At 41.7% G+C, this 24,812-nt stretch overlaps 1 protein-coding gene and 1 long non-coding RNA gene across 2 annotated transcripts in view; both read right to left on the bottom strand.

Moving 5' to 3' along the window:
- Positions 1-2,558: 2,558 nt before the first annotated feature.
- Positions 2,559-4,035, bottom strand: LOC311050281. Its single transcript, XR_014601278.1, has 2 exons — positions 3,943-4,035; positions 2,559-3,454 (listed from the first exon to the last, which is right to left on the bottom strand). It is a non-coding gene; the product is annotated as an uncharacterized lncRNA (long non-coding RNA).
- A 2,720-nt stretch (positions 4,036-6,755) lies between these two features.
- ywhae1 (tyrosine 3-monooxygenase/tryptophan 5-monooxygenase activation protein, epsilon polypeptide 1) overlaps positions 6,756-24,812 on the bottom strand; it is a 42,092-nt gene continuing 24,035 nt past the window's right edge. The window contains exons 3-6 of the mRNA XM_084063917.1: positions 24,166-24,272; positions 17,695-17,901; positions 15,517-15,653; positions 6,756-7,039 (exon numbers count right to left, since the gene is read on the bottom strand). Coding sequence (XP_083920043.1) covers positions 6,984-7,039; positions 15,517-15,653; positions 17,695-17,901; positions 24,166-24,272 — 507 coding nt within the window. The 3' untranslated portion in view covers positions 6,756-6,983. The remainder of the gene's footprint in view (positions 7,040-15,516; positions 15,654-17,694; positions 17,902-24,165; positions 24,273-24,812) is intronic.

Below are 24,812 nucleotides of genomic sequence, written 5' to 3'. Positions count from 1 at the left end.
ATTACATTCCGGAATTAAAAATGTACTTGGGTAAAAGTACAAAAGTATTGGTATCAAAATGTATTTAAAGTACCAAAAGTAAAAGTACTAAAATGTTTGAAAATAGCAGATCCACAAGCTCACAACGCGTCGTGAGCTTGTAGATGGTTGAGAATAACTGCTAGAGCCGTAAACAATCTTCTCTTATGGGGGTCCCCATAGCATATCTATTCAAATGGGGGTCTGCGCAGGCTAATAAGTGTCAATTTGGGGGTCCTTGAAATGAAAAAGTTTGAGAACCTTGCTTTAATGTATGTCCCAGTCCAGCCCTCTGAAAGACACATGCAGTAAAATAAACTATATAGATAACCTGACAGATTATTAATCATAAGGAGCTGACATAATTAAGATAGATATATATATATGTAATGACAGTAAATACAGGTCACTGATGTCATTCTTAGTATGACACCGATGTTCTTCTCGCTCTGCAAGTGATCCAAACAGGTTCTCTGTTGTCACTAATGTGTGAACCATTTATCAAAACAATATAATATTAACATAATAATCTGTACATTAAAACTATAAGATATCAGAGGTAAACAATGAATCTAGAATGTGTCTAAATAACTGCTCTCTCTCTTTGTGGTCAAGAAAAAACAAGTAACAGAATTTTTGCACACATTCTGGCTCAAGTATTTACCTGGAGTATTGCTTACATCACACATGGGCACTGCGGCGCGTTTTGAGCTTGTAGATCTGCGATCTTTGCTACTTTTGTGTGACATAGAATGATAGAAGAGAATGAAAAGATGGTATCACCTTCGCCCTGGTGCAGACAACTACTTTGCTGCATACATGTGAACGTACATGTATACAAATAGTCTACATCAGGGTTAGACAACCTTAGGCACGGTGCCAACATTGGCACAGGGAGGGTGATCACTGGCACACTGGCATAAAAGTGAGAGTTTTTTTTATTTTAAAGTTAAATATTAAAAAAACTAGTTAAGTCAGTTAAATGAAGTCCCCTCATATCTATATACACATTATATCCTGTACATAATTCTACTTTCATCCAAACTGATAACTCTGACTGAGGAGGGAGTCAGAGACAGGTGAGGTTATTGAGTCTAATAATCATTACATCCTGATGTGAAAGAAAACATTACAAAAGAAGAAACAAAAATTAAGGTTATGTATTGCCTATGGACAATTAAAATCAATTAAACTTAATGTTGACAACATGGCTCACTGACTATCAAGACAATGAAAACATGGCACTTCATGTCAAAAAGGTTGCCGACCCCTGATCTACATGATCAATAGAAATGTGACGGTGAGGCCTGGTAGAGTCTGGGAGTACAGGAGGCTTTCTTTCACATAGGAAAGGACAGAGGGAGTACATACATCACATAGAAGTACAGGAGACTTTCACAAAGGAAAGGACAAAATGTCTGGATGGGTTTTACAAATATTGAACCAATGAAAAGTATTAAAAAGCTCTTCTGACTAAACCTCCTGACTCCATTGGATGCTCAAACTGTCAGTCAAACCTCCTAACTCCACCTTCTCATTCTAATCAATGATGGACAAAACACCTATCTCCACATTAATGTTCAGAAACCTCCTAACTCCACTTGAGCTGTATTTAGGTAAAGTGATCTGACTTCTGACAATGTATAAAGTCACCATTGTTTTTAAAATGTTACTTTTCCCCCTGAAAAGTGAATATTTTGGACATGGTTGGTTTCTGCCTGACAACAGGGTAGTCTAATAAATACACTGACAGTTACCTCAGCAGTAATAAACTTATCTCAGTAACTTCCTATGACTTAAACACGACGATCTTAACACCGTCATTTCAGCTCCATCAGAACCTTGTTTGAACAAACAGTTCTATGCATTATGAAATATGATTAATTCACATCATTAAAATGAACCAGATATATAATTTAACACCATATTAAATCAACAGAACATCTGTGTAGTTACCTCGCCATGATGGAACTCCAAAGATGGCAGAAACAGTTGCTCCATTGATTAGAATTCAGAATATGACTTATTGACTTACATTGTACAATGAAACGACTCTCAAAGTCACTCCTTTAGCCCGTAAACAAATGCAAACTAAATACATAACTTTATTTATTAAAAACCTCCTGTTGATTTAGCCATGTGAGGAAAAGCCAGACTGGACCCACTGATCCAGAGCCTGAATAGAAGATAATTAAATAAAATTAAATAAAATGCATAAGTGTGTTTTGTGATGTTTTATGTTGTCAGGATCTTAGTGTTTGTTTACGAGCTCAAAGAGAGACAGAGAAGTTTCCCGTTTCAATGCAAGTCAATGAGGAGAATATTTTCAATGATCAGTTTCTCAATGGAGCAACTATTAGAGCTTTTAGAATTCAATCATAGCATGGTAACTACACAAAACAAATGCGACAAAAACAAACAAATCTCCATGAATTCAAGGCTTGATGAGGTTTGTAATTGGTAGATTTCTTTTTTTTAAATGTGTGAACTACTCCTTTTAAAGGCTGCGAGCTACAATGAAGGGAAGCAAAAGCGAGACGTTTTGTTTTAATGTTTAATTTAGATTGTTTTTAATGTTAATTCCATGCTGTGTTTTTCAGTAAGAACATTACAGATCCCCCTGTCTGTCTGTCTGTCTGTCTGTCTGTCTGTGGCATCACTCAGATATCCAGTACTTACACAAAATGAAACGAAAGAAACGGAGAGAAGAAAAAAAACAAAACAAAGCAACAAAAGTGATACAGAGATGTTTTAGTTAAAGAGGGAAAAGCAGCAGAAATATATTTGTCAACTCATGCAAGCAACTAAGAAACCAGATATATTTATTTAAATATATATTTATCATCTCTTTGTCAAGAGACGTTTGGTTTATTTTAAGCCAATCTTATTCTTTTTGTCTTTTACAAAAGTGACCGTTTTCACTTTTATCTGGATGTGGAACCACTTGAACCCCAACTATTCTGGGGGAGCGGAGGGGGAAAGGGACATTCGTCAGAAATAGCCGATCTACAAGCTCACAACGTGCCGCGTTCGCGGCGCGTTGTGAGCTTGTAAATCGTCTATTTCAGGGCGAAATAGATCGTGGCGGGTGTCTGTTTAAGGAACCCCTATAACCCTAAAAAAAAAGAAAGAGCTGACCAAGTACGGGCGGCTGCAAACTCAGGTCCGTAGTCACCGAGAACAGAAGGTGGAAGTCCGTGTCGCGGGTCAGAATTTAAAAGGGTTTTTTTTTTTTTTTTCAGTGGTTTTATAAAACTACGCCACACACAGCCTTCAGCATGTTGTCGTGTTGCACACAGAGTCTTACAGTATTTCAGCACAAAGGTTTTACAGTCCAGAGACAAATAACGAACAAAAAACAAAAAAAACAAGATGGTGAAAAAAAAAGTTGAAGCAAAACGACTTTGCCGCTACGTGGATATCAGTCACCAACTCTCTACGTGGATATCAGTCACCAACTCTCTACGTGGATATCAGTCACCAACTCTCTACGTGGATATCAGTCACCAACACTACGTGGATATCAGTCACCAACTCTCTACGTGGATATCAGTCACCAACTCTCTACGTGGATATCAGTCACCAACTCTCTACGTGGATATCAGTCACCAACTCTCTACGTGGATATCAGTCACCAACACTACGTGGATATCAGTCACCAACTCTCTACGTGGATATCAGTCACCAACACTACGTGGATATCAGTCACCAACTCTCTACGTGGATATCAGTCACCAACTCTCTACGTGGATATCAGTCACCAACTCTCTACGTGGATATCAGTCACCAACACTACGTGGATATCAGTCACCAACTCTCTACGTGGATATCAGTCACCAACTCTCTACGTGGATATCAGTCACCAACTCTCTACGTGGATATCAGTCACCAACACTACGTGGATATCAGTCACCAACTCTCTACGTGGATATCAGTCACCAACTCTCTACGTGGATATCAGTCACCAACACTACGTGGATATCAGTCACCAACACTACGTGGATATCAGTCACCAACTCTCTACGTGGATATCAGTCACCAACTCTCTACGTGGATATCAGTCACCAACTCTCTACGTGGATATCAGTCACCAACACTACGTGGATATCAGTCACCAACTCTCTACGTGGATATCAGTCACCAACTCTCTACGTGGATATCAGTCACCAACTCTCTACGTGGATATCAGTCACCAACACTACGTGGATATCAGTCACCAACTCTCTACGTGGATATCAGTCACCAACTCTCTACGTGGATATCAGTCACCAACTCTCTACGTGGATATCAGTCACCAACTCTCTACGTGGATATCAGTCACCAACTCTCTACGTGGATATCAGTCACCAACTCTCTACGTGGATATCAGTCACCAACACTACGTGGATATCAGTCACCAACTCTCTACGTGGATATCAGTCACCAACACTACGTGGATATCAGTCACCAACACTACGTGGATATCAGTCACCAACTCTCTACGTGGATATCAGTCACCAACTCTCTACGTGGATATCAGTCACCAACTCTCTACGTGGATATCAGTCACCAACTCTCTACGTGGATATCAGTCACCAACACTACGTGGATATCAGTCACCAACACTCTACGTGGATATCAGTCACCAACTCTCTACGTGGATATCAGTCACCAACTCTCTACGTGGATATCAGTCACCAACTCTCTACGTGGATATCAGTCACCAACTCTCTACGTGGATATCAGTCACCAACTCTCTACGTGGATATCAGTCACCAACTCTCTACGTGGATATCAGTCACCAACTCTCTACGTGGATATCAGTCACCAACTCTCTACGTGGATATCAGTCACCAACTCTCTACGTGGATATCAGTCACCAACACTACGTGGATATCAGTCACCAACACTACGTGGATATCAGTCACCAACACTACGTGGATATCAGTCACCAACTCTCTACGTGGATATCAGTCACCAACACTACGTGGATATCAGTCACCAACTCTCTACGTGGATATCAGTCACCAACACTACGTGGATATCAGTCACCAACTCTCTACGTGGATATCAGTCACCAACACTACGTGGATATCAGTCACCAACTCTCTACGTGGATATCAGTCACCAACACTACGTGGATATCAGTCACCAACTCTCTACGTGGATATCAGTCACCAACTCTCTACGTGGATATCAGTCACCAACTCTCTACGTGGATATCAGTCACCAACTCTCTACGTGGATATCAGTCACCAACTCTCTACGTGGATATCAGTCACCAACTCTCTACGTGGATATCAGTCACCAACACTACGTGGATATCAGTCACCAACTCTCTACGTGGATATCCAACCCGATCGCCAGAGGAAACGTTCTCATTGAACGTTTTTCAACGTTTCTCAAAATCCGTGCATAGTAGTGATGCGCGGGTCGGGTTTTTTCATGACCCGCCCCGCCACGGAACGCAACCCGCCTCAGCCCGCCCCGCGAACCCATATATAAATCTATGGCTAACCCGCCCCGCGACCCGCGATTTTTTTTTTATTCTGTAAAATTATGGTTAGAAAATAATCCCCAAGTGTATTCAAACTGTTTTATTGTTATTATTCTTATTCTTATTAGGAATAAAGACAAAACAAGAGCATGTTATTTTTATTTTTTGTGCGTGTGAGAGCGCGTGACCCGCTCACCCTCAGCCCGCATCATTTTCTCCGAAATTCTGACTTGACCCACCCGCGCCGTGGGTTGACCCGCGGGTCCCGCGGGTTACGGGTCAACCCGCGCATCACTAGTGCATAGACTACTGGAAAACCACAAATTCCGTGCATAGCCGCCTCGCATCTCCCCCATTGTGACTAAACCATTTCGGAGGCGCGCAGTCTCAAGGGAATTGTCGCCGTGTGAAGGACCACCGAGCGAGCTAAAGCGAGCGAGTTGCCGTCCTGAACATTGCGACATTCCCTTGAGCCTACTCAGCGCCGTTTGAGTTAACGTACCGATAGGCACAGAATGGTACATGTTGTTGTGGGGACTGCTCTACTTCCTGGTTTTTCCGGGTTGCGACTGGTTACGCCCACCGTGGGACTCCCCGTACATATGCACGGAATTTGGGGGTTTCTAGGCGACTATGCACGGAATGACGTGCACAAATCTGTGCAATGTATACATACTACTTCTCTGGCGATCAGGCTGGGATATCAGTCACCAACTCTCTACGTGGATATCAGTCACCAACACTTTGCCAACTTTCCTCCCATAAACTAAAGTTAACAAAAAAAAAGGGCACTTTTTTTTCTTTTCTTTTTTTGATTCCCCCATCCCCTCCCGCCCCCCAATCCCCCCCCACCCCCCCCCCAAAAAAAGTAAAATGATTCGCATTCCGACATTTCAACTAAACACAAAGAGATAAAATAGCTCCCATAAACTAATAGTCCGACATATCAGTAATAAAAGTTAATTTCTGTAATTACATTAAGAAAAAAAATCTCAAAATACCATCCAGCAACTGATAAAAATATTGAGGAAAAACAAAAACAAAAAAAGCAAAACAAAAAAACAAAACAAAACCGGATACAGAAAATAAAACAAAAGTTTTTTTTTAGAGAAGCTCCTCGTTTGTACCAGGACATTAAATCAAACCCAGATCAAAACCCAGGGACATGAAATCAAACCCCCAGGGACCCTCGTCTCCTTTGCATCCTTTCCTTTCCTAACTACGTATTCAAGGACACAATTAAGTGGTATTTTGTATTTATTTTTGAAATGAATTAAAGGGATAATAAAAAAAATAAAATAAAAACTAAATAAAAGAGAGAAAAGAAAAAAAAATAACTTGATAAAACTCCGTAGAACCTGCTGGATCTAGAAGTCTGCTGACCAGAGACTATTAAAGAGGAGAGGAGGGAGGGGAGAGAGGGGGCGGGGAGGTGGGAGGAGTGTCAGGACGAAGAGGAGGGGTGTGGTTGTGGGCGTGGCATTGGGTCTCACTGGTTCTCGTCCTCCACATCTTGCAGAGCTTCTTTGTTCTGTTGTTCTTCACCTGCAGGGAATAGAACAGAACCAACAACCTGTCAGTTTAACAGAACAGAACCCACAACCTGTCAGTTTAACAGAACAGAACCAACAACCTGTCAGTTTAACAGGGAATAGAACAGAACCAACAACCTGTCAGTTTAACAGGGAATAGAACAGAACCCACAACCTGTCAGTTTAACAGAACAGAACCCACAACCTGTCAGTTTAACAGAACAGAACCAACAACCTGTCAGTTTAACAGAACAGAACCAACAACCTGTCAGTTTAACAGGGAATAGAACAGAACCCACAACCTGTCAGTTTAACAGAAAAGAACCAACAACCTGTCAGTTTAACAGAAAAGAACCAACAACCTGTCAGTTTAACAGAAAAGAACCAACAACCTGTCAGTTTAACAGAACAGAACCCACAACCTGTCAGTTTAACAGAACAGAACCAACAACCTGTCAGTTTAACAGAACAGAACCAACAACCTGTCAGTTTAACAGAACAGAACCAACAACCTGTCAGTTTAACAGAACAGAACCCACAACCTGTCAGTTTAACAGAACAGAACCCACAACCTGTCAGTTTAACAGAACAGAACCAACAACCTGTCAGTTTAACAGGGAATAGAACAGAACCCACAACCTGTCAGTTTAACAGAACAGAACCAACAACCTGTCAGTTTAACAGGGAATAGAACAGAACCCACAACCTGTCAGTTTAACAGAACAGAACCAACAACCTGTCAGTTTAACAGGGAATAGAACAGAACCCACAACCTGTCAGTTTAACAGAACAGAACCAACAACCTGTCAGTTTAACAGGCCCTTCATTCAGGATGGAGAGAGAAGACATGAAAAGGCCATTAATAATGTGTGAGAAAAACACCTGCCATGGCTCACTGGAGTGGATTTTTCAGTTAAAACTTCTTATACACGTTTGAAGGACCATGACTAAGACATTTAATGGAATGACGTCACCTATTGTGTTTATTCTACTGTGCAGATTATTTTATTTATTTTGTTTGTTTTCATTCATGTTATGTAACTATACCAGAGTTGTTTAGACACAGAGCGATACTATAGATTGTATTTTCACTATACTGTATCTGTTCTATGAACCATAACGTCAGTGTTTCTGTGTTTCCAGCATGTGTCACTGTGGAAAACACATATTATCATATTATCATATTATCAGGTACAGGCTGGCACACATGTGGGTCTAAAACTCTATTGATATCTGCCAACCAGCGCTGCCCTAGTTTTTACACCCACTGGTTCTCATACTGGTTCTAGTTTTTACACCCACTGGTTCTCATACTGGTTCTAGTTTTTACACCCACTGGTTCTCATACTGGTTCTAGTTCTTACACCCACTGGTTCTCATACTGGTTCTAGTTTTTACACCGACTGGTTCTCATACTGGTTCTAGTTCTTACACCCACTGGTTCTCATACTGGTTCTAGTTCTTACACCCACTGGTTCTCATACTGGTTCTAGTTCTTACACCCACTGGTTCTCATACTGGTTCTAGTTCTTACACCCACTGGTTCTCAAACTGTGGCTCGGGGACCAGGCATTTTAGGGTCAAGGCCATGTGACCTTTGGTGTTGTAAATGTAAATGTTGTGAGGTCAAAAAGGTCAAATTCCAGGGCAGGAAAACATGACATAAAAGTATGATCTGAAGTCTAAGGAAACAATTCATTTAACTTAGAGGTTATATAGAACAACTACAGTCTAACTATCAGTGACATCACTAGAGCCTGATCAGACCACTGATTACCATGTTATATTATTATTATTATATTATTATATAACTATTGTCATGTTATTGACCAATAGCCTATATTGTCAGAACATTGTCCAAATCAATTTGAAAAACATTTAAACAAATAGTAGATAAATAAATACACACAGAGGCCTAAAGACATAATGTTTTGATGGATAAATGCAAAGGATCAAATCATAGATATTGTTGCTGTCAGGCAGAAACCTTGTATCTCTGTATTTCAACTTTTAATGTTTGTTTCATAAATAAATTCCCTACTTTATCATACAAGAGTGTCACACTAAAGTAGTGAAAATAGCAGATCTACAAGCTCACAACGCATTGGGATACAACGAGTTGTGAGATTGTAGATCGTCTATTTGCACTTTTTTTAATTGTTTTTAAATTTATAAAAAAAAGTAACAGTTTTGGACATACAAAGTTTCCACCTGACACCAATATAAAATATAGCCGTTATATGGTTCTGTATCGGTACACGAGTCAGTTTGAGCAGATTCCATTCCAATCAGCTTCTATGCCTATGAATTTCACAGGCCTGGGTAGACAACCCGGCCTGGCGGGGATCTGCCTTGTTGCTTACAGCAGCACAACTAGAGCCGTCACCATTACAAATTAACCCATTAAGACCTGGAACTTCGTCATTTTTAGATTTGAGCTAAAAAAAGCATTATTTTACACTTTGGCTATTCAAAAATAGCAGATCTACAAGCTCATAGCGCGGCACCGAGTGCCGCGCTACGAGCTTGTAGATCTGCTATTTTTGAAAAATCGTAAAAATGTGTGCAAATCTTTGAATATATATATTTTTAAAGCGAACATTTTTAACTCAATTGTTTGCTTCTGGGGGGTCCCTGGAACAACATATTTTGATGGGGGTCCGCGGCCAAATACATATCATTTTGGGGGTCCTTGACATGAAAAAGATTGAGCACCACTGATATAGAAACATAGGTTTTTCAGAAAACTGTTGGGATTTAGGAGACATGTAGAATCGGCTTCAGGTCTCAATGGGTTAAGTAACTCAAATAATTGTGATTAACTATTTAATTGTGTTTGACATGGAACATATGAAGCCCATTAGGCATCATAATAAAAAAATTGCACAGGACAGATTATGACACATAATTGAAACATACAAAGAAATATTTTACATTTAATTATTATATGTAAAAACAGTAGAAATAGTTGTGACACGTTGTAAGCTTGTATATCTGCCATTTCTGCTATTTGTAATATTTGAAAATGTGAGAACATTTTTCAACATGGAAACGATTATGCAAAAATAATTGTGATTATGTAATAATTGTTACAGGCCTCTAAGCACAACAGGTGAAAGCGATGACCGTCAACGAGGGGAATTTGCGACCGTGTTGCACCAAAAACGGGCTCAAACAATGTCAAACGGTCACATTGTTGACCAACTAACAGAACATGGATGTGGTTTGCAAAAGGATTATTTATGTATTTCTTGTCCATCAGAGCGGTGAGGTCACAGCTTCTCTCTGCTTCTATATGATAGCTACTGATAGCCTAAATGTTGAGTTTGTTTGCAGTTATTAATGTCTATTGCTTGCTGGATATTAAGACTCATAATTTGGGGATTTTGCTTATTTATTCATCTATATTTCCATGTTGATTAAACGTCAGCTGTAGGCTACAGTGATGTTAAAGTGTACACATGCTCCGTTACTGATGATCAATGTCAGATGCAAACCTCCATAAGTATATCATGATCAGTATAGAGTCTGCTGGTATGTTCACACAGCTTTATATCTGATCTCAGGTACTATGTGTAAATATATGTAGATCACTTCTTTGATCTCCGTTTCTTTTATCATCATATTGTTGTATGTAAACTTGCAAATGTTTTCACCCGGACCGCCTTGTGCGTTGCACCGAGGTCCCTTTATAAGGTGACACTGTTTCGCACACGCTGAGGAAGGCCTGTGAGGTTAAAGGACAACTTTGTTTTTTTACAACCAAGTTTCATGTTTTAGATTGTAATTAAAGTAAATAAATGATGAGTGTTCAAATGTTTAAATTTACTGCTTTCTATAGTTAACAATTATATATAATTATATACAATTATATAACAATTTTCGCTATCTTTTTTACAGTGGGCGGGGGCATTCTGTCCGGTGACTAAATATGTATTTTTTTACACAATAACCCGGTGTTTTCTTTATTATTATTTACAGTAGCTCTTCTAGCCCCCAATAACTCACATCTGGCCATCAAAGACCACAGGACCTTTTTTATTGTGTTAAAAAATACATATTTAGCCACCGGACAGAATGCCCCCCACTGTAAAAAATATCGGGAAAATTGCTAAAACTATATAAAGCAGTAAATGAAAAAAAAAGTAACACTCATCTATTATTTACTTGAATTACAAGCTAAAATATAAACCTTGGTTGTAAAAAAAGCAAAGTTGTCCTTTAAATGAGTGATGCTGCATGGGGGGGCGATCAGACTCTAATAAAAACAACATCCTAAATGGATGAAAGTCAGTTCTGGTTTTCTCTTTAAAGAAACAGTTTCTGTCTGAACCATATGCACCAGTTACTCTATGAACGACTGGTCTGATGTGCTTCTTTCTTTTTCATGATCTCCATCCCCCCTTACCCCCCCCCCCCTCTTCTTCTTCTTCCCTCTCTTCTTTATGTAAATAACGATAGGATGTGAACTCTGCACGAACACTAATTACACCCCACTGTGTTACTTCTGTAAAACCTGTGATGTGACAATAAAGATGATTCAGATTCTAAACACTGGTTATATACAGTATGTACATTCAATAAGAATTTACAATCCTGACCTTTTTATCTACAGTCAAAATGATTTCATTAAAGCTGGTAAGTAACGTTAAACAAACACCACCCCCCCCCCCCCCCCCCCTGCACACGATTCATATCAGCCTCTAAATCAAAGCTACTGTTTTGGACAGCCACGTTTCAATTCATGTCCAATTATACTCATTTAGAATCTCAACCAGACAACTGGTATCAAAAAACATGTTGACAGGACGGTGTTTAGGAGAAAACAGTGGAATCAGCGTGTGGGCAGAAGGCAATGCAGACCACTGGGCATCAAGACCACTGGGCATCAAGACCACAGGGCATCAAGACCACTGGGCATCAAGACCACAGGGCATCAAGACCACTGGGCATCAAGACCACAGGGCATCAAGACCACAGGGCATCAAGACCACAGGGCATCAAGACCACAGGGCATCAAGACCACAGGGCATCAAGACCACTGGGCATCAAGACCACTGGGCATCAAGACCACTGGGCATCAAGACCACTGGGCATCAAGACCACATCAAGACCACTGGGCATCAAGACCACTGGGCATCAAGACCACAGGGCATCAAGACCACAGGGCATCAAGACCACTGGGCATCAAGACCACATCAAGACCACTGGGCATCAAGACCACTGGGCATCAAGACCACAGGGCATCAAGACCACTGGGCATCAAGACCACAGGGCATCAAGACCACTGGGCATCAAGACCACTGGGCATCAAGACCACAGGGCATCAAGACCACTGGGCATCAAGACCACAGGGCATCAAGACCACAGGGCATCAAGACCACAGGGCATCAAGACCACTGGGCATCAAGACCACAGGGCATCAAGACCACTGGGCATCAAGACCACATCAAGACCACAGGGCATCAAGACCACAGGGCATCAAGACCACAGGGCATCAAGACCACTGGGCATCAAGACCACAGGGCATCAAGACCACTGGGCATCAAGACCACTGGGCATCAAGACCACAGGGCATCAAGACCACAGGGCATCAAGACCACTGGGCATCAAGACCACAGGGCATCAAGACCACTGGGCATCAAGACCACAGGGCATCAAGACCACAGGGCATCAAGACCACTGGGCATCAAGACCACAGGGCATCAAGACCACAGGGCATCAAGACCACAGGGCATCAAGACCACAGGGCATCAAGACCACTAGGCATCAAGACCACAGGGCATCAAGACCACTGGGCATCAAGACCACTGGGCATCAAGACCACTGGGCATCAAGACCACTGGGCATCAAGACCACAGGGCATCAAGACCACAGGGCATCAAGACCACAGGGCATCAAGACCACTGGGCATCAAGACCACTGGGCATCAAGACCACAGGGCATCAAGACCACAGGGCATCAAGACCACAGGGCATCAAGACCACAGGGCATCAAGACCACTGGGCATCAAGACCACTGGGCATCAAGACCACAGGGCATCAAGACCACTGGGCATCAAGACCACATCAAGACCACAGGGCATCAAGACCACAGGGCATCAAGACCACATCAAGACCACAGGGCATCAAGACCACTGGGCATCAAGACCACTGGGCATCAAGACCACATCAAGACCACAGGGCATCAAGACCACAGGGCATCAAGACCACAGGGCATCAAGACCACTGGGCATCAAGACCACATCAAGACCACAGGGCATCAAGACCACAGGGCATCAAGACCACAGGGCATCAAGACCACTGGGCATCAAGACCACTGGGCATCAAGACCACATCAAGACCACAGGGCATCAAGACCACAGGGCATCAAGACCACAGGGCATCAAGACCACATCAAGACCACAGGGCATCAAGACCACTGGGCATCAAGACCACATCAAGACCACTGGGCATCAAGACCACAGGGCATCAAGACCACTGGGCATCAAGACCACATCAAGACCACAGGGCATCAAGACCACAGGGCATCAAGACCACTGGGCATCAAGACCACATCAAGACCACTGGGCATCAAGACCACAGGGCATCAAGACCACTGGGCATCAAGACCACATCAAGACCACAGGGCATCAAGACCACTGGGCATCAAGACCACATCAAGACCACAGGGCATCAAGACCACTGGGCATCAAGACCACAGGGCATCAAGACCACTGGGCATCAAGACCACAGGGCATCAAGACCACTGGGCATCAAGACCACAGGGCATCAAGACCACAGGGCATCAAGACCACAGGGCATCAAGACCACAGGGCATCAAGACCACTGGGCATCAAGACCACAGGGCATCAAGACCACTGGGCATCAAGACCACTGGGCATCAAGACCACAGGGCATCAAGACCACAGGGCATCAAGACCACAGGGCATCAAGACCACTGGGCATCAAGACCACTGGGCATCAAGACCACAGGGCATCAAGACCACTGGGCATCAAGACCACTGGGGTCGTGGGGTATTTATTGTCTTGGTTAGGACCCATGTTAGACCAGCTCATGAACTAAATATATTTCTGAATGACAGACCTTTCTAGAGTAATTGCTTCTGGAAAATAAAAGAAGACATAATTATCACACATTGTTTTCTGCTGTGTTGCTTTTCCACGTGTCCACTGTATAAGTTTATTAAGCTATCTAAAGAGCACAAAGTACGTTTCTGAACGTGCCAAAGTATCACGAGACAACCAAATCTCGCGATACCGCTGAGCCAGAAACCAGTGTTGCCATGTCCGCTTATTATAAGCGACTTTGGGCAAATTGTTCTGTGAAGTTGTGGGTTGCGGTTTTGTTTGTTAAGTGTAGATGATTATTTGGGCTTGCTTCATATTTTTTTTGTTTATTTTAACCAGTGGTTTTCAATATTTTTTATGTCATGGACCCCCAAATGAATATGTATTTGTCCCTAACCCCCATCTGAAAATGTTTTTTGCCAGGGAGCCCTGTACAGATTTGTGTTTAAAAAATATTCAAATACTACGGATTTTATTTCAAGATGTTTTGAAAATAGCAGATCTACAAGCTCACAACGCGTCGCTTCGCGACGCGTTGTGAGCTTGTAGATCTGCTATTTTCAATGTATGCAGTATAAAGGTTTAAAGTGCTCATAATGGCATAGTGCCCATGTTGCTTCTTGTGGGCTTGTTTTCCTAAGACCTGGTTGCTTGTGTCTCTCACAGAATCTGTCAGCACTGCCAGAAACGATACATGCTGCTGTGTTTAGACGCCTCAATAACATTATACAGCGTCTACGTCGAAAAACAACCTGTGACAATTATGTCTTCTTTTATATTCCTAGGGTTGTAGTACGAGACCGGTCTCGGGACCACATTTAGATTTTCTGGGTCTCATCTCGGTCTCGCCCATGATTTTACTCGGTCTCGGACTAAGGGACTCGGGACTCTACCCCCACAGAGTCCACTTGAGTCCAAGACCAAGTCACTACAACGCAATGAAACAATGTTATTAAACCCATATTATGAGGAGCCCATTCACATTAACATTATAAGAGAGCTGTCTGGTGCTTATGGACAGCTATCAAATAATAATTAAAAAAAATCTGACTCTTGACTCTGTCTCGTCTCCTGTCTGTCTCGGTCTCGACTCAGACTCGACCCCCTCCCTGGCCTTCCGGAATCAGTCTTGACTCGCCCCCCCCCCCCCCCTCCAAGTCACTTGGTCTTGACTTGGACTCGCTTTAGGTGGTCTCGACAACAACCCCATGAGGACACAATCATTCAGTGTTTGTTCACAAAGCTGCCATAGACTTCAATGTATTTCACCACACTTATGGTGTTACAGTTTTGTCTCCCATGTCATGTCCCGTGCACGTTCAATGGCGTCTGCCCGGCCCCTAGGCTGACCTTACCTTCTTTTCTATATACCTTGAAATGAACCAGGAAGTGGTCATAATGAAACAGGAAGTGGTCTTACCGTCTCCCTGCATGTCTGAAGTCCATAATGTCAGGTTATCACGTAACAACTGCATGATGAGCGTAGAGTCCTTGTAGCTTTCTTCACTTAGCGTGTCCAGCTCTGCTATGGCGTCATCGAACGCTGCCTTCGCCAACCTGGTCACGTGACAACAACACACAGCAGACGGGCCAATCAGAACACATCAGAGGTCCAATAAAAACGCAGCAGAGATCCAACTTAAACACAGCAGACGTCCAACTAAAAGTCAGGACAGACAGACACATTGTGGCGGTCCGCCCCCTGATTTTATTTCACGTCACGTTCATTCACGAGTTCCACTCCCCTATGCCCAACATTGAGTTCCACTCCCCTATGCCCAACATTGAGTTCCACTCCCCTATGCCCAACATTGAGTTCCACTCCCCTATGCCCAACATTGAGTTCCACTCCCCTATGCCCAACATTGAGTTCCACTCCCCTATGCCCAACATTGAGTTCCACTCCCCTATCCCCAACATTGAGTTCCACTCCCCTATGCCCAACATTGAGTTCCACTCCCCTATGCCCAACATTGAGTTCCACTCCCCTATGCCCAACATTGAGTTCCACTCCCCTATGCCCAACATTGAGTTCCACTCCCCTATCCCCAACATTGAGTTCCACTCCCCTATCCCCAACATTGAGTTCCACTCCCCTATCCCCAACATTGATGATGTTCCACTCCCACTATGTTTCCACCTCTTATCTCCGTATTTTACTTTTTATTATTTGACTTTTTTTTTGTGAATTAATGCCGTACTTGGCCATTTCACACAAAAGTAGCAGATTTGCGCTTGTAGATCTGCTGTTTCTGAATTGGAAATCTTAATTCGTATTAATCATATTTTTGAACAGGAATCCTGAAAAGTAACAGTTTTATTTAATTTCAAATGCATTTAGTTATACTTATGTTAACTTTATGAACTTAAATACAAATACATTGGACATAAAAGCTTGTAGATCGGCTATTTTTGGCAAAGAGATTTAGAGAGTGAAAAAAGGTATGTTCTTTACAGGTGTGTTTTACCAATTCTAGAGGGTTTCAGTGGTAGCACATATGCAGATCTGTAAAAGGTGAATTGATCTCAGTGTTCACAGGCTTCGAATGCTATCAATGCATTGAATGGGAGATTATCACGTTTTATCAGACCTTTGAATGGGGCGAGTAGGTGAGGAGTAGGCGATACACGGACCTACCCGCGATTTGTCAGACCATTCATTGGGCGTAATCAGGAGCTACTGACCTACTTTGGAGGCGGAGCAGTCCCCACAACAATATTTACCATTCTGTGCCTATCGGTACATAACTCCAACGGCGCTGAGTAGGCTCAGGCGAGCGTCGCACCGCTCAGGACGGCAACTCGGTCGCTTTAGCTCCCTCGGTGGTCCTTCGCGGGGCTCCAGCTCGCCTGAGACTGCGCGCCTCCATCATGGTCCCAAACCAAAACAACCAAAACCAAAACCAAAACTGAACTATTTAAGTCATCTCCGTTGGTAGGTCAGTATGTCTTGATAACACCCAATGAATGGTCTGATAAATGGCGGGTAGGTAAGTAGGTCGCCTACTTCGCCCATTCAATGGTCTAATAAAAGGTGATAATGTCCCATTCAATGCATTGATAGCATCCCAATCAGGTGCAGTGTTTATGGACGGAGGACGACTTCACCATGAATTAAAATCTCTGCGATAGGATTATTGTGAGCGTTTTTTATCACGATAAACGATTATCATCCCGTCCATACTGCTAACAATGGGAGAATGTTTTGACCACATTTCACGCTACTTTCGCACACAGCGTTTCTACACATGACATTTGTGCGTACGTTGCTACACTTTTAGGCCTACATAAAAAGTTGATTTATTGTTGAATAACTTGATGCTATGGAGTAGGAAATGAACGCGTTGCTACTTTCGCGCACAGCGTTTCTACACATGACAAGTGCAGCAACTACGCACATAATTTAACTGATAAGCAGATCTACAAGCGTTGTGAGCTTGTAGATCTGCGAGTTGAGGTTTACGTAGCAAAACACAGAGTATAAGTACTTAAGAATACAGAGTATAAGTACTCTACAAAGTATGAGTACATACCTGCATGCCCTGTCTGGTGAGTTGAGTATTTGGTAGTAGAACACAGAGTAATAGAGTATAAATACCTGCATGCCCTGTCTGGTGAGTTGAGTATTTCGTAGTAGAACACAGAGAAGTTGAGGGCCAGACCCAGACGGATGGGGTGGGTGGGGGGGAGCTCGATCATGGCGATGTCACTGGCTGCTTTATACGCAACCAGACTGTTCTCTGCTGCTTCCTTTCTGTCGTTACCCGTAGCAAACTCTGCTAGGTACCTGTGGTAGTCTCCCTTCCTGTTAATATAATATATATAAAACACATTTAACATGATATAAAACACATTTAATACGTTATAAACTCTGCTAGGTACCTGTGGTAGTCTCCCTTCCTGTTAACACAGACAAATATAACACATGTAATACATTATTAACTCTGCTAGGTACCTGTGGTAGTCTCCCTTCCTGTTAACACAGACAAATATAACACATTTAATCCATTATAATATACGTTTCGTATCATGTTATTGTGGCCTCCAGGTTTACTTTACTTTATTATGGATCCCCATTAGCACTTGCACTAAGCATGGCTATTCTTCCTGGGGTCCGACACACCCAAAAACACATCATACACAACAAACATTACAGATACAAACACAGACAATAGTTCACCTACAAAAACATCAGAAATACATTTAAACAATTTTGTACATTTTATGATCAGAGGGAGAAAAGGTTTACCCATACATTTGTTTTTTCTCTTCTAAACCATATTCATGTTATTAACAAACAAGTCAATAAGATGTCAAAGGTTAAACACAAAATCAGTAAAGTTCATGAAATATTGGAAGATACTGTTTTACCATCATTTTGAAACCCTCTTTTGTATTGGCTTGAACAATATAACTCGGCAATGAATTCCACCTTACAATAGCTCTATACGTAACAGTTTTCTGTATAACAGAGGTTTTAACTTTGGGAAAATTCAACCTTCCTTCAATTGCATGTCTTGTTTGATATTCATGATGAGTATAATGTTTTAATAACCTTTTATATAATATTTCTGGAGATTGTGTAACTTTTATGTTTCTAATGAAATTAACTAAACAATAAGAAGCCCTTTGACTAACAGACAACCATCTCAGGCTGTCATGCATGTCTTTTACATTAGTTCTATAAGAACAATTTAACGCACACCATGCAGCTTTATTTTGAACAACTTGTAATTTCTTAATATCCATCATTGAGGCACTAGACCAAATAACAAAACAATAATCAAGCTGTGATAGAACTAACGCGTTTAAGATGCGTTTAAGGTGGCGCTATAATAGGCCAATGTGAAAAGGGTGCCATTTATTCTTAGGTCTTTCACGACAATCGGACACTGCATTCATGATTTGAGGCATTTTGTTCCAAAAATGTGTTTTGCTAAATTAGACCTGCTGGTGGCGCTATAACAGGCCAATGTTAAAAGGGTGGCATTTGTTCTTCAACGTAGAGCAAATGTGCGTTCAAAGTTTCACCGCAATCAGACGCTGCGTTCATGATTTGCGGCATTTTGTTCAAAATGGGCCACTCCTGCAAACATTACATGTCAATGTTAGCCAATCGGGATGGAATATGAATGACTATAGAGATCATGTGTACCTATTAGCGTGAGATTTGGATCAAATCTGAAGGAGTAATATCAAAACATTTGTTTTACATAAGTCTGCCTCCTGGTGGCGCTATAAAAAGGCAGATGTGAAAAATGCAGGGCAAAGGTTTTTCCTTGGCCTCTAGGGAGTGCGCTTACAAAGTTTTACACAGATCAATGCAGTTATAGGTAAAAACACGAATCGGCCTGTTACAGCGCCACCATGAGGATTTGAACATTTTCAAATGGCATTTCTTCCTTGGCCTAATGGGAATGTGTGTGTAAAATTCCACCGAAATTGCATGCTGTGTTCATGATTTGAGACATTTTGTTCTAAACAGAGCACTTTTGCAAACTTTGGAAGCCAATTTTTGCCAATAAGGATGGAAAATTAAAAATATGAAACAAGCCGTTTCTTTTAATGACTATAGAGATACTGTGTACCGATTTGCGGGATTTTGGGCCAAAATCTGTAGGAGTACTGTTCAAAAATGTGTTTTGCACAAATCGGCCTCCTGGTGGCGCTATAAAAGGCCCATGTGAAGAATTTGGGGCAGAGGTTCTGCTCTGGCATCCAGGGAGTGTGTGAGCACAGTTTTGCTGCGATCCAGCCAACGGTGCCAGAGATTAGCTGTACACAAAATGACAGAATGACACACGGACGGACAGGGGGGTAACACATACTCTCTTGCCATGCCTTTCGGCCTGGCGGAGACAATAACACATTTAACCCATTATAATACATGCGAAAATGGCAGATCTACAAGCTCACAAAGTGTCAAAATGCGACACACCGTGATCTTGTAGATCGGCTATTTTCACTAGTTCTGTCCGACAACGTGTTAAATAGGACTGACTAGTCAATTAGGCAATTATTAAAAGAACCTTATTATAATGATCCAGTGTGTTTGTTCTAGTCTCTCATGAACCTTATTATAATGATCCAGTGTGTCTGTTCTAGTCTCTATTGATCAGACTGTTGTTATAATGATCCAGTGTGTTTGTTCTAGTCTCTATTGGTCAGACTGTTGTTATAATGATCCAGTGTGTTTGTTCTAGTCTCTATTATAATGATCCAGTGTGTTTGTTCTAGTCTCTATTATAATGATCCAGTGTGTTTGTTCTAGTCTCTATTATAATGATCCAGTGTGTTTGTTCTAGTCTCTCATGGTCAGACTGTTGTTATAATGATCCAGTGTGTTTGTTCTAGTCTCTCATGGTCAGACTGTTGCCTCCAACCATGTTTAAATGTTTCTGGTCATACAGTCTGGGACTCCAGGGGTCTTCAACAGGGGGTCCGGGACCCCTAGGGGATCCTCAGAGTTACTACAGGGTGTCCACCAAATCTTTGTGTGATAAATATATATATTTTTACCTTAACCACTTGAACCCTAGCATCCCTTTTCTGAGGAGAACTTTAGACAAAAATAGCAGATCTACAAGCTCACCGCGAGGCGTTGTGAGCTTGTAGATCTGCTATTTTTGGCAAAGAGGTATAGGTGTAGAGGGAAAAAAGAGCAGACCAAGTAAACAAAAAAAAGTTGAATCTGAAACACAATTTTATACAATATAGAGTAGGGTGTTCCTGTTTCATCTCTGTCTCAGCTAGGGGGTCCTTGGCCTGAAAACGTTGAAGACCCCTGGTTTAGTCTTTACAGTCGCCCAAATGTATTATCTTGAAATAAATACAAATCATCTAAACCAGGGGTTTTCAACTGATTCTTACCCAGGGACCACAATCCTGACTAAGAGCAACCTGGGGACCACCATTATTGTACGTGGCGGGTCCATCATAGACCCCCCCCCCCCCCCCCCCCCCCCAAACAATAGTGGTGGGGGTTCATGCACCACAGAGAGCTGGAGAAAATAGCTATAATATCAATATAATATCTAATAAAATACAGTGATTCTGTTTGAATATGATTGAGAATTAAGGTCTTTGCAGACACAGGGTGCGATTTTCCGCACGGAAAAAACGGAAAATATAATTTTTTAAATGAACTCATGGTTCTCAATGACATCATGCACACCCTGTGCGGCGATGTGATGCGGTTTTTTTTTTCAATCAAACCCAGTTCAATTTGTGCGTCTTTTTGCATGCGGTAAAAACTGATTGACTAAATCACACCCTGTGTGCAAAAAGGCCTTTACTGTGATGGTAAACTCACATTTCATATCACACACACACACACACACACACACACACACACACACACACACACACACACACACACCATACAGCAGTGATGTTGCTAGGTTTTCAATGTAATGGGTCCTGGGATGCAAGGGTGGTCTTTTAGATGGGTCCCAGGGACATTTTATGGGTCCCCAATTACACGTCCCCCCCCCTATCGTTTTCTTTGATCTCCAATCTCCATATCTTCTATGCGTGTGTGACTGTGTACATTATATCCTGATGCAGTGGATCTCAACCTTTTCAGGCAGCGACCCCCCAAAATAATCATATTTTAACTGGGGACCCCCCACCCTGAGGAATTAGGAGTTGAGGCACTTAATTTAGTTTGATTCAGTTCCACAGATACATATTGTGAAAATAGCAGATCTAGATCAGTGCGACCCGTTCCTGCTTTTCAGGACCGATACCGATATATATACATATATTAAAAAATCATAAATATATTTTTTCAAATGTATATGATTCTGTAGTATTAGCACACCTTATGGTAAGAAATACTAGTAGTGGGCAACAGGTGGATTTAACATACCTTTGACCAATAGAATACATTTAATCATAGAACCTTTTAATCATTATTATTATTTTATTTTGTATTATTTATGAATGTAGAATTTATTTTTACTATTTATTGTGTAGACTGAAAACACTGGCTTACAGTGGAAGTATTGGCAAATAAAGAAATAGGAATTCAAGAAATAATTAAGACAAATACTGACAATGCCTATGAACATTGGCTTGCAGTTATTGCACATAGTCAACATGCAATAATACTATTAGGCTTGTCATTGAGAAAGGAAAATAAAGTTGTCTTTTTGAGGAGAAGTGGAACCTTATAAGTCACTTTAAGTTTAGCATGAGGGAGAGGGTCTACCCTCTTCAGGGAATTAATTGTTATGATATCTCTAAGCTACAGAAAACATCCAGTTGCCTATTAAACATACACAAGACACAGACGATAGACAACCGGTTACTTACAGCTGCCATTAATTAGTGCTTTTGTTTGCCTTTGTGGTCAAATCAGGGTCAAATGCATAGGCTCAACGAGCCATCGTTAACCTGCTAATGTTACACAGCTGATTGGCAACATGCGTTAATCCACCATCACTCTGATCTCCAAGCAAGTGGGAGAACACTCTAAAATCGGGGATTTTACTTTGGCTGGTCAATTTAAGATGACAACAGCAACAAAGATTAGTAGTAGACCTGTATGTATGATGATCAGTTATTATTCCAGACAGTGGTCTATCCAAGACGTTTTAACACGTTTAAGAGCAGGTCCTCATGCCGTCTCTCTCTCTCTCTCTCTGTGTGTGTAGCGTAGACTAACAGCGAGGGGCTGTGCTGCTGCTTCTGCCACACAACGCTGTTTAACCGAGTTATACTTCTCCAGTACAACGGTGTCTAACCGGAGAGTTATACTTCTCCACCAACGGTGCCTAACCGAGAGAGTCCATGTAGATCACAGCTGACAAATATTATATATTATCGGAGCTAATCGGAGCTGCGTCCCATGGACGCACTAGAGTTGTCATGAATGCGTCCTTTCGCAATATGGTGCGTCAGCGACGCAGGACGCAGGCCTACGAGCATCTCTGATACAGTAAGAACTCCTGTAAGTTATTAAAAGTTAAACCAGACCACCGGTTGTAAACCCCTGATCTAAAGCATATATATCTTGATGCTGAGCAGAAATACAAATTAAAAAATAAAATGTAAACATATTTTTAAATATATTTTCGTGAGCAGAAGTGCCAGCATCCTCTCTCTGATTTGGGGAGTTGTAGTGTGTGTGTGTGTGTGTGTGTGTGTGTGTGTGTGTGTGTGTGTGTGTGGGGCTACGCGAGACTGTCTGTTGTGGTCATGATTCAGCAGCATAATAAAAGCCTTTATTTATGCTCCGTAGGTTCAGATGTTCTATGTAGAATGAAGAGGTATTCAGGTGTCTTGGTCCTTTTATCACTCTCACCTTTATAACCTCCTGAATGCATCATAACCTTTGACCTTTCATAACCTGAAGACAGAAGCATCATGACCTTTGACCTGTCCTAACGTTGTGAATACAGGATCATCAACAGTGAACATGTTAGTAGTGACCGTTACCATGGAGACTGGATCTTACTTTAGACCTTACAGTCTGGACTCTGTTGTGTCCAGTAAGGGTTAGGGTTGGGGTTAGAGTGGGGTTATGGTTAAGGTCAGGGATGGGGTTACAGTTAGGGTTGTGATTAAAGGAGAATTCTGTCCATTAACTCTCCAAGGTGTTGGTCTTGAATGCGTCCCTCCGTACGGTTTACATTGTGACTTGGATGACATCACAGGGTGAAATCTCGTCTCAAGACACTTCCGACGCATTCAAGACCAACATCTTCTGTCACTATGAACGTCACTATGAACAGATCTACATACATCTATTAACACTCACATCTATTAACACTATAAACGTCACATCTCACCAAAGAATAAATACATAAAAAGATATTAAAATATGTGATCTAGAGCATGGAGCGTCCACTCTGGTTTTTAGCTGCAGTGACTCACTATGGATTATGGATTCTTTCTACTGTACCTCCTCCTAGGATATAACATCATATGAAGGTAAGAAAACATGGTCTGGAATTCTCCTTTAAGGTTAGGGATGGGGTTATGGCTGGGTTTAGCATAGTTTTACTGAGGTTAGGGTAAGGGGTTAGGGTTAGGTTTAGGTTTAGGGGTTGAAGGCCTGACTTACATTTTGTAGTAGAAGACTTTAGACTCTCCCGTGTCAGCAGCAGGGATGAGATGTTTGTCCAGAACATCCAGGATGTCACAGCAGATCGACTTCAGCTCGTTTTCAACCTGATAAAACATGAATGAACCAGTTGTTACAACACAGTAAGATCAGCTCCATTAGGTAATGGTGGACTGTGGTCTTAAACCAGCTCTAAAGATGAACACAGGATCCACTCAGCTTTTATACATCATGATAAACAGTGTGTCAGTGAGAGGTCGTCCATTAACATGTTAGGTCAGTAGTTTTACTTTAGGTTGAACACAGACGTATCTGTGACTCATTCTAAAGGCTCTTCTACATATTGGTGGTTATTTTTTTGGGGAGTTTCTTCCAAATGTGTTGATTATTGTCTCCTCCAGGAGACTATGTTTTCACTTTCCGTCCCCCCGTCCCCCTCGGCCAAGCTAACATTGGTCAAGCCTCACGTGACACGTGACAATACGTTGAAAGAGTGTGCTCTGATTGGCTAGTGAGACGCATGACGTATAGCGGCCTAATAAATATATGTGTCACTTTGAAAGAGCAGGGTCCCCACACATTTTTAGCAATGAATTTACAAAACTTTTCCAGAATATTTAACCCAATTTCCAGGCCTATAAAACAAT

Source organism: Gymnoscopelus microlampas (genome assembly GCF_963454915.1).
Source record: "Gymnoscopelus microlampas genome assembly, chromosome: 8".
Taxonomy (NCBI): domain Eukaryota; kingdom Metazoa; phylum Chordata; class Actinopteri; order Myctophiformes; family Myctophidae; genus Gymnoscopelus; species Gymnoscopelus microlampas.
The sequence above is the reverse complement of the archived record's forward strand: the minus strand, read 5'-3'. Positions and strand labels throughout refer to the sequence as shown.